At 31.9% G+C, this 12,300-nt stretch overlaps 1 protein-coding gene across 1 annotated transcript in view; it reads right to left on the bottom strand.

Annotated features, from left to right (window-relative positions):
* The window catches only part of LOC147070316 (uncharacterized), a 107,546-nt gene extending 103,871 nt beyond the window's left edge, over positions 1 to 3,675 (bottom strand). The window contains exon 1 of the mRNA XM_085949813.1: positions 3,117 to 3,675. Coding sequence (XP_085805939.1) covers positions 3,117 to 3,377 — 261 coding nt within the window. The 5' untranslated portion in view covers positions 3,378 to 3,675. The remainder of the gene's footprint in view (positions 1 to 3,116) is intronic.
* Between the last annotated feature and the right edge of the window lie 8,625 nt (positions 3,676 to 12,300).

The following is a 12,300-nucleotide window of genomic DNA, read 5'->3' as shown; positions in this document are numbered from 1 at the left end:
ATCGTGTCCAGAAATTTATACGTATGCATTTTACCGTATCACAATTCATTATGAACTGTTGTACTGAAAATATAATAATAATAGCTTCACAGTATTGAGATGAAATTCATTTTATATAAAAGTCGCTGTAATAAAAGAAATAAGTAGTTTTTTTTTCTCAATGCTATACGGTCATTTTTTTCCAGTAAGAGAGTGTGAACTATGGTACGGTGAAATTTAATACGTACATTTAGATGTTACCTTTTTTGTGTCTATTAAAACATAAGGGTCAACTTGACGTCGTGTGATTCATTGTATTTGACGTAATCGTTCATGTTAAATAAAAAGGCTTAATTTTTTTGACCATGAATAATTAATTAATTATGAGTGGCTCTTTCAAGCATCGATCTTGGCACAAAACGTCGCCTTTACTTAAACTCAGTCGGTTTTAAATTATAATAAAATTGGTGATTAATTTGTACTGTTTTAAAATAACCGATTTTGTCGATCCAGGTTTGGTTTTTCGGAATCTCCAAGCTCTAACTATAGAGAGATATTATACATGACACTTAAAAATGATAAATGTTAAGATTCATAAAAACGATTCTTATCGATCAGTACACAACTTTTGCCAATAAGAAGATCAATTGAATTTTCATCCAAAGTCAGTAGTAGGTAATATTATCTTATATGTGGTATTGTATAAGTAACTATAATAATTTTAGATATGTATCAACTATGTACTTATAATGAAAAATCTAAAAAAAAATGTGTCTCGTTTTTTTTCAGTTAACATTTATGGAAATATGTGTGCTGCTAACATTTTTATATTGTCAATATTGTGCTGCAATTCAAAGAAGGTTGAGAAGCACTGGCTTAAAGTACGTCATATCTTATTTTAGCAACTATTTCGAAGCGAAAAAAAAACACATTATTTTTGTTATTATATTTCTTGGAAATGATTTAAATTATGCGTTGTTTTTAACATTTAAATTATGCGTTGTTTTTAACATTTAAATTATGCGTTGTTTTTAACATTTAAATTATGCGTTGTTTTTAACATTTAAATTATGCGTTGTTTTTAACATTTAAATTATGCGTTGTTTTTAACATTTAAATTATGCGTTGTTTTTAACAAGTCTTTTACAGTACCTAGGTACTCATAATAATAGTTATATATAAAATAAATATTCAATTAAGTATATATTTTGTAAGGTATATAATATGTAATAATGTTTTTAGATTATTCTGAAATATTACCTAATAGAATTAGAGGGTAGACAACGTACGTAGGTGGACAACTACACTATTAGTAAATAAGATTGTTATTTTTATTTGTCTGGCGGAAATCGTATTTCTATATAAAAGTCATTTGTCAAAATCTATCGAATAAAAATTATGCAAACTGATATCAGGCTCTATATAGTCTGAATGTCAGGGTTAATCTTCCATTGTTCAATAATAAAACAAAATAATTGGCACCTATAAGTTATAACCACTACAGATTTCAAAGATGCTTATAATAATGTCAGAAGATCTTATCCATGGACTGAAACCGTATGCGGCTTATGATTTTTGTTCATGAAAATATATTTTCACTAAATTTGTAAGTGTAAGTGTATGGTATAAACGGATACGATCAGATGCTTTTAATATACTTTTTTGAAAATATATTTCCATGAATAGAAAAGATAAGCTTAGTATGGCACACGGTTCGAAACCGTATACGCTTTCAGTCCATGGATGGCCCATAGGTATGGGGTTATTAAATTTGACTGTTTATGGTTTGATATGAAAATACGTAATAAGATGTAAATACACACGTGAAATACAAGTCCAAAAAAAACATTTACATTAAAAAGTGTTGAATATTCAATATAAATCATTTAAAATTATTATTCACTCATATAATCCGCACTCGATAAGCAAATGGTGGCGTCATTCATGGATTTCGGGTTCTAATTCTGTCTGGAAAATTTACAATATGCTGTTTTTATTTGAACCCATGGTATCGATCTAAAACGTTAAGTAAGTTACTAGTATCAATTTTTCGTTAAATAAATCTCTTCGTGAGACGGCCAAGATTCACATCGGATTGTGAAATAAATCGTATTTGTATAAAACATGTAGAAAAAAAGCTTAGCATTTTATATTTGCCATATATATAGTTTTCAGGAGATTAGGATAATATGGACTGATACTTTTAATAGATTTAATACTCATTAAATAACAATCATCAAACGGCCCCACGATGACCGAGCGGCTTAAGCGTCGGATTATAATGTCTTGGGTCTCGCAAATACAAATATTATTATTTTTTTAATATGTGTTTGGAGTCAGAGTATAGACCAAATAGGTTGAACAAGTGGCCAACATCCAATTCTTGTAAAAAAAAATGTCAGGAACGAACGTGGTAAACGTGGTAAAGTAATGTACTCATTAAATATATATATATGTATAACGATCAGTACAGGTTTCGTTCGTATTAATAGGTATTTTTCAACTGATATATTAAATTATGTAGAATAATTATTATCAATTGTGTTTTATTTTAATTGTCTTGCATATTTTACACGCTTTATATTTTTTCTTTTACCAGTTTTTTCTGGAAATAGTAATTATTTATTATATTTTTTAAATAAAATTGTATTAAATTGCATCTATGTATTTTTTTTAATCGTCTCCGATTTTAAGAAAATTGTATTACGGAGTTTTACATCGTGGAGGTTTTCATTTTCACAATAAATGGATGTTAGCCACTAAATGCTCAATCTATTATGTCCTTACACTGGTTCCAAACACACATTGAAAAATAAGATATGAATTTTTGAGGATTTGAACCTTGGTTCCACGACATTATACGTTAGCCACGATGTTAGCCGCTCGGTAATCGCGGTTGTAAGTGTAAAATATACAGTAGGTAAGGAATTATTAATAATTGGTCATAAAACTGAAAGAAACCCCTAGTAGATAATACATAAAAGTTACAATGTTTGACTTATTGTATCGACTTAATTACTGCAGTCATTTTGTTTAATTAATTTAAGTAGGATGAAAAAAATGTGCTTTTACAGTTAAAAACATTCATTAAGAAAACATTATATTCCAGATTATTTTAAATAAAAAAAATATCTTACATTTTCTTTGCCTGCCGTCCTCAGCAATATCTTCAGCTTCGGTCTCTTTTCAATCAGTTTCTTGGAGATTTCAGCCAGTTCGTTTCCCCTGGCCTTCCCAGTGTACACCAGATGCGTACAGCTGCACGGGTCCACATCGTCGACGGCCGTCCGCCCTTCGTAATAGCACACCAATTTAGTCGTACCCTGGAGTACGTTGGGGCACTTCGAAGCCGCCAGCGACAAACACCCCAGGATAAGTAAACTTCTCATCTCCCACATCGCGACAAAAACTGACTATATTTTTTTTACCAATAAATAAAATTAACGAAAAATCCAGTCTATTTAAAAACAACGCTCATTTTTGGCACGTGAAATAATAATAATGTTTTTTTGCCCCACTATTTTTTTAAAAAGTTTTTTTTTTATAAAGATATTTTTGACGTTTTAAAAGCTGAATTTGCTTTATTTCTTAATATATTGATAGTAAATATCAAGAGTTTTTAGTTTAGAGAAACTTTTATTTTTATTGTTTTTGGTCCTAGTTATGTCCTCGCGTCTCGACCGCATGCGCACATCTGAAGTGTTTGGGTATGGTCCTGCAATCAACAGGCGTTAGTCACTCCATTCCATTCCCTACCCCAAGATGCGTGGTCTTGTTTGGCGCTAGGTGATCTTAATTCGAGGTAGTGGCGGGTATGACTTAAGAGAGGTATGCCTCAATGCTGCAATGTGACGACATTGACTATTACGGGGGAGTGTAAATTGGCGGGCCGCGGGCGTACCGCGACTCAATTAAAAAATGCCAGAATATTTTCACAATGCTCAATTACATACATGAATGCGGAAACAGCATTCTATTAATTTGTATATGATACAATAATCAAACTTGTACATAAATAGTAAGACACCCGGCAGGAATCGAACCTTCAAAAGAGATTTTTTTATTGGCTATATTTTATCATGAGTGTTTTCAAAATTATGTACGCTCAATAATTAGAATGATACATTCTTAAAATCTTGTGAATTATTTATTACGAATTATTCGAAAAATTATTAGCAAGTTCAAATAAGTTACAACAGAAAATATTGGAGTGATCCGTGACGTCGGTTAGTAATTAAAGTAATAAATACTTTAATTTAGAATACAAAAACCGATCGTCTACCGTAACTCAATTTGGAGAGCGCTTATGAGCAGGTATTTAAAATACCAATAGTTCAATTTTGTCGCAATTAAGCATGGCAGTCGTAGCATAGTGGTAATGCACAGGGCGCGATACCCAAGGGACACAGATTCAATTCCTGCCGGGTGTCTTACTTTTTTGAAAAAAGATTTTTTCTATTGGCTATTTTCTCATGAGTGTTATGGATGTTCTCAATTTTATTATTATTAACTTAACTATGAAATGCTATACCATCGTGTTGCTTCTCTGTACGGCTACCAAATTTAAACACAACATAGTTAAACATATTTTCTACTAAATTAATTAAAGATAATTATCACCAACTTTATATTAAATACAAAAACAATAAATTTCAGCAACACGTGCTCGCAGTTTTTAAATGAATGCAATCATTCAAATCAATATTTACCGGCAACGTTTCGCCGTAGAACTTATATCTTACTCTAACGCATATTGCAAATATATAAGCGTTCTGAATGCTCTATAATTCACACGTAAGGTTCGTTTTTGTTCAAGCCTTGCTCAGACCCCATAATGCGTACTCGGATTGATTAAATCAAGATTTATGATCTTAATTGGTATTATCGCTAATCAGCTAAAGTTTTCTGTATCTCAGATTGTTTTTATAAAAAAAGCTCAAAAAAGCTTTAAATAATAAATAATTTAAGCTTTTAAAATTAAAGGAGTACTTATAATTGATATAAATGTAATATAAGTATAAATAATAGCAGATCTCTACATTAAAATTTATGCGTGAAAATGCATACAAACATATAATATTATAATGCATACATATTATGTAATATAATATAAAAAAAGGTATTTTTATCATAGAAATACATCAAATTAATTGTATTTTAAACATTAAAAATATATGTAACAAAACCTATGGTAAAGATATGGAGCATAAGCTTATGAAAATAAAGCAAGGAACGACGTATGGTACTTATGGGGAAATTCAGAAAAAATATACAGATTATAGATTATAAAAATAGTACTTACGTTAAACCATCTCGAATATTTAATAGTTTTGAGAAATATCTATCTTTTCTTTTCGAATAGTAACAATGGATCATTTAAAAACTAGACCTCATTTAAAAAATGTTAAAAACAGTTAAGTATATACAGTTTGCAATTATAATATTATTATAAATGTATTAATTAATAATGATTTCCATTTATTATTGTTTTACCTTTGTATTCATTTGTGTCATTTAAGTCCTGAGATTCTCACTTATTACGGATAAGCTTAAAGCTACTGATTAAAACCGCTTTTATATTACATAGTTTTATGATCGGTGCATCGGTGACATATTGTTGATTGTACGTATTATTTTTCGCCGTATCACAGTTCACCGTGAGCTGTCGTACCGAAAATAGATGGCAATATAGCATTAAGATAAAAAATGATGCGTTGTTCGTGTAGGATTACAAACAGTATATTATGATGTTCCAATTTTATTTGATTCATTTGATATTGATTGGTATCAACTATTTGAAAATAGCGCTGTCATAATAATTCATAATTTTATATAAATATATACGATGTGAACTGTATTTTCTTCTTTATTTCCCTTGTATTCCGGTAGTTTTAATTAGAAGTACCGGGCTTCGTACGAGGTCGCTTCATTAATAATTATAACAATAATAATAATTACACTCTTCAATATTAAAATATCTGCATACACCATGTCAACATGAAAATAATTCTGACAACGAAGTCAAACAAAAGAATACCAAATTATAATCAAATCCAAAATATTTTGCTAACTTTATCTTGATCTGTCGTGAAAGTTTAAAATTGGAATTGGCAAGAAAGGTAATTTGAACAGACAAATTTTGTATTTATTATTTTTGTGTTTTTTTATATACATGAGCTGTGATATGGTTAATTGCATGCGTATAATTTTCCGTCTTATCATCATCAAATGGGAAGATAGTAACAAAAAAATCTGATACAATCTTGTTGGTTAAAAATGAACCATTTTTACATTGTTTTTTTTGTTATAAAATTTTCTATGAGCACCTCTGCTATGGCAGCTCCAGTTATGTTCTCCCAATATAATAGCGTTACATGACGGTAACGAGAGGGAAAGTGATATACCTGCCCTCCTTGCGGCATTGACCGCCAGAGCGGGACAGCACCACGCCGTCGTCGTCCGTCTCGAAAGCGAACGCTCCGTATAAGATATTACTCTGATTCTGCATGCGGCTTTTGGAGCACAGGTGGCCTACAAAGAAACATTGTACTCAAATTGCTCGCACCATTAAAAATAAAGGTGTGATATGCTATTTCATAGAGAACATTTTTATCAAACAAGTACCTACATACGCTAGCATTCGTGTGGTATTCATCACACGCGGTGGCAAAAAATCAATTAAATATATTATTATATTAGATATAATATATTATGAAAGTATTAATTGAAAAGCCAGTTTAAAACAGCATCCATAAATAGTCATACAAAATACAAATTGCAATCTCGGAAAATGAAAATCCAGCTGTTATACAAAATAGTACACACATATTATAAGAATCGGTTGTAGGACAATAATTGAGTTGCCCAGAGTCATAACTCACATATTCCAAAAATTGAGTTTTGAGATAATCGCAAAAAACTACCAGAGTACTGTTTGTTGTAATTAGAAGAAAAGTGTTGAACTCCCTTCGATATTAATGAGTGAGTGAGTCGATTAACATTATTTAAAAAATATATATATTATAATACTCTTCAGGCTGCAAACATACAGCACAGTATGGACAATAATAGAGCTCTCTGATTGGTTAGAAAAGCCTTGGTGACAGAACTTACATTATTCATTTAAAGTGTTAGTTATGATACCAACAGTCAACTTTATCAATGATTTTCACATGATATTAATACTATCGATCGAAGGTACTTGATGGAATTTGACTTTAAATTCTAATCGACTTATGTTTTGTACTATTCCATTTGAGTCGTTTTTTGCGACCCGCCTTTCAGCATCTTCAGGCGCTGTGTACACTCACCAAAGGCAAACACACACTTACAGTCAGTCCAGTTAGGATTTTCACATGGTTTAAAATGACTTTTGATATCCAACTATGTTTCTTTATATAGATTAATGCCTTTAGAATCACTTGGTATATTTAACTCATCAGTGATAAAATTGCGAGTTATGTGAATATGAGTTATGACTCTAGAAGACTCAATTACTCCCAAGCATGCCCCCCCCACATTCCAGAGTGGGCCCCCAGGTCACAATGTTTGGCGGGACCCAAAAACTATCGCTAAAATTAAGGGTAGTGTAATGTTCTACAGTAATGGTGTTCCGCGGAACTCCGTGTATTTTTGAAGAGTAGTGTAGTAGAAAGAATTTGTCTTCATATTATTATCAAGTTCTAATCGCGATCTCATTTTGTAGTAGTGAAGTAACGTGTGCCCTTTCGCCATATTGGATAAATACCCATTTGTATTAGTCAAGAAACACACTAAAATAATTATATAATTAAATTCTATACGTCAATTATCATTTAATTATATCACATCAAATTGCATTGTATTGTTACTGGTTTTTAAATGGTAATAATATTCTCCAAGTGAAATAGCGCCGCAGGCAAGAAAAATCTGATCTGGGAGACCCGAATTGCAGTGGTTGGATCGGCCTCTCGGGATGGTATAGGATGTAAGAGTATAGATCCGAATGGTCATTATGACTGGAGTAGGCCTAGTTCTACCTATTTATTAGCTGACTCGCACATATATACTCGTCTCGTCTGCAACGTGTCGGATATATCAATGTGACGTCATCGCGTTATTCACAAAACAAACGTTGCCAAATGAAGCTCCGTTCATTGGTGGAATGCGATATTTAGTTTGAAAAAAAAATCTAGTTCTGTTAGCAACAAATCGCACGCGTCTCGGGCTGCAAATCGCAGCAACCAGTACGCATATTATGTACACGCTACGAATGGGTCATTCCTATACCGGCTTGCTGGTCGCCACATCTCATATATCCACGTTTCAAGATATTACGCGCGACGGTCGCTAGGCACTTATATGCGCGGTCTTCATATGCAACATCGGTGCGACGTTCATAGGTTTGATTAACGTCTGTGCGGCAGACGAGGCGAGTTTAGATATACGAGCCGACTTACACCACGGAGGATGATTGTCTCTTCTGCTTGTAAAATTGAGCTAGTAGCAAAATTGTTAACATCCATCAATAATAATTGATATTGATATAGTAGTAATTATTGACCTAAAATTTTATCATAGATATTTTAATAATTTTATTTTGTTTTTGTTCATTCGATTTACCTATTTATTTGCATTTATAATTAATTAATTGACAATATTATGTACATCAAAACAAATATTGTTTTATGTGATTACCTCAAAATACAAGTTATATAACAAGGCCTTATTGTTTATATTATAAAGTACTGACACATATAATTCAAGAAAGGGAAGAGGAAAAGATTTACAAACATTTTTTTAAATTAATAACATATATTATATAATAATTCTACTTACATACTAAGAAGCTCACTAAATATCCTAGCAGAGACAAATCACACAAACAATAAATTAAAAAACGTCTCTATTAAATCCTGTCATAAATAAAAAAAAAATGTATTCTATTTTATAGAAAACATTATATTTTTATCGCACTGTGGAGAAGTATCTAGACACGGTACTTAAAGCTCGGATCGGGAGCTTTTGGTCAGAGCTGTGTAGTCATGTTATGTGATATACCTATGTATTGAACCAAACTTTCTTCAAACCAGTACCAACACTTTAGCTCACTACATATAAATAAATCATAGGTGACAATATTTTACAAGTTAGTAGAATGGTCAATTAACTTTTACTTAACAATTACTTAACAGAGGGATAATAATATGTAATATTATTATTATAATTATTATTAAATGTTATAGAATTATTATAATTTATTTATTTATTTAACAAAAGGCACATTGAGCACATAACAAATTATAACTTAATTCAAGAAATTCACAATATGACATTTAGAATAAAATGTACTTACAGGTAAATCAAATTAGTAGAGAAAAATACAAATTAAACAATAAAATATAATTTTAAAAATTATCGTATTTTATTTAAATGTATCGATACAATTGTCTACATCTCTAGGGAGTGCATTGATCAGCCGCACAGCTCTCGCTATTGGTGCCTGGTGATAATATATTTTTTTTAAAATAATTTTAAATATTATGTTCATAAATAATATCGAAGTATTATAGACAGTATTATTATGCACACAGGAAAATAGAATTGTATTCAATATAACTATCGTGATGAATCATTGACAAAAATGACCTCCAAAAAACATTAAGAACAGATTTGAAATTGGAATTTCTTTGCAGATCAGGTCAAAATTTAAATATTAATCATGAAACATGTAAGTTACCATTATGAATACATATGCAAATTTCAATCATATCTCAACACGTAATTTTCTAAGAAGTGTTTATTGTAATAATTTTGCGCCTACCTGTCTTATAATTAATTACCTTGTCATAAATCATAAAATATTACCCTTGTAAAAGTTAATACTGAAAGTATTTTTCAATACTACATATTATTATATTATTCACAGACGTTCGTCTTAATTTTACATTTCAATTTAGAAAAAAAATGCTCTCAATTCTACAACAGTCCTACGTAAAATTTTTCACGGTAATTTAAAAAATTGTAAATTTACAATTTGGCATCGCCCTAAGACAAGTCATGTAATTTTCGTCGAAAGCAAAGTTATTATTGTATTTTTTAATATTGTCAGATCCGCTCGTCAAAACGTATAGAATATATTATAGGTATAGCACAAGAGCGGCCGAAATTAAAGGGCGTTGTATTCAATGTTCCCTATAATTCGTCACATGTAAAATTTTTGAGGGGAGTTTTTTGAAACAACTTGCTGAAATTATTTATTATCTTTATAGCTAAATGTATGCAACATATTTTAGTAGGATTATTGATGAAAAAAATGGTGTGTACACTTGTCTATATAAATAATAAATAACTGAAGTAGGCTGTTTCAAGAGACTCTTCTGCAAAATATTTCAAATGTGAGTTAGAACGGTTCTGCATTCAGTTGACAAATTGATACCAGCCTGCAAAGATAGTCTCTGAGCGCACTTCCTTTAAAACTATATTAATATAAAGGTACACACTAAAAACGTTCAAATAATATGTTTTGGATTAGCGAAATTTACATATCGAAAATAAAACAAACGAGTATCTATTTATAAAATATAAATGTAAGTATAGGTAGAATATTATTTATTAGTCTCCAATAAATAATATTAAATATAAATAGTAGATAACGAGACGTTTCACGTGGCTGGTACATGTGTTCCGGATGCCGTCAGAGAGTGCGTCAAGTCTTACCCTTGTGGCACAGCATCAAGGGTTCCGTCACCGTGGCTGGTTTTCTTTCACCCTGCAACGGTGATACAAAAGTGATAAATACGATTTGCGGGTCTGGCCGACGGTAGGTGCGAGAATTGGCAATGAACCAAGGAAATTGGCGCGAATTTGTGTTTGCCCTGTGCTCCAATGCTGGGGCGCGACAGGTTGAAAGAAGAAAATAAAGAAAAAAATATTTATTTCTTTTTATGAAAAAAAAACGGTTTAAAAAAAAAGAAAATGTTCACTCATCATTACGTTTTCTTTTAAAAAAAAATATCGGGTAGTATTTTGGTATTACACAAGAAGGCGGCTGACTCCCTTGGTTCGGCCCTGATTATTGCAGCATTAATTCTGCAAAAAAAGTTAACAATATTTTAGAGGTAAGTATTTTGACGAATAATACTAATAAAATAAGTATCATTAATTTTATTCATTGTCAAAATACATTATTATGCATGTTCACCTTTTACAACTCCATTTACAATAATATAATGTACTAGCTGACCTGGCAAACGTTGTTCTGCCATATAAATTTTTTCTAGTGAATATTTTGGTTGTTAAATAAAAAATAACGAATGTATCGTAAGTGTGTGGTAATGGGATATATGACAGAAAGAGGAATAGAGCGCTGTAGACGATGACCGCCGATAAAAACAAAAAAACATCAACCATTCATTTTCTCAATTCAAAATGAGTAATGATGTTCATAATGAATGAATTACCTGTGACAGGATCTCGTTGTTTAATGTTTATGCAATATCCGTCTTGTCCCTTCCAGAAAATTTGCGGATATTGGAGAGCGTCGTATGAACGGTGTGTGTCAGCGATAAACTCCAGATTATTGTTTCTTCTTCGAATCACGATTTCTCGCGTCGATGTGCGGTCGCCAACCATGATTCCAGCAATTTCGTCAACAACAGGCGCATTGAATCGAAGCACGTGCTCTCCAGCTGGTGTTTTATCAGGATTGATGACAATAGCGTGATTGTCACTTTGCAATTCGTGCATGTGTGCTTTGAAGAATTTCAATAATTCATTGTGCTCATTCAACAGGGCGCCCAGTTCGCCGACGATGCGCCTGGCATTAGGCGAATTGAGGCTATTGTAGCCACAACATGCATCCACATGATTGATGTCCTCACCGCTCATAAAGTAGATTTGTAAAAAATTATGTGGTTCGTTTGGCATTGGCAGCAATGAGCCTACTTTGTGATATACTTGGCCTTTGATTTTGAACGTAGAATGGAATTGTTGACCATTTGCCGCAGTATTGTGAACTATTTCTGTTGCTCCGAACGAAGTCATTTGGAAGTATGTATTGAATGTGCGAATGGACTTCAGGAACAGGTTTGAATCTGGAACCGTGCCGATGAGCAAGCCGTTCAATGGTTCTGGTGGTATCTCAATTTCTGGTAGTTGCACTTTTCCTGATGCGCAACACATCCCGGCTGACTCATGTTTGAATTTGAGCGCATGACAATGGGGACATTCTTTGTCCATAGCACCAATCAGTACTTTCGGATGAGCGGAATATTCAATATCTGGCTCGTACTCGAATGCCAGACGAAGGAACGAAGCGGATGTAAATGTTCGATGTACTTG

This window comes from Rhyacophila brunnea, unplaced genomic scaffold (assembly GCF_057557595.1).
Source record: "Rhyacophila brunnea isolate RB1 unplaced genomic scaffold, BYU_Rbru_1.0 scaffold_22, whole genome shotgun sequence".
In the NCBI taxonomy this organism is placed as follows: Eukaryota; Metazoa; Arthropoda; class Insecta; order Trichoptera; family Rhyacophilidae; genus Rhyacophila; species Rhyacophila brunnea.
Note: the sequence above shows the minus strand (reverse complement) of the source record. Positions and strands in the feature narration are given on the sequence as shown.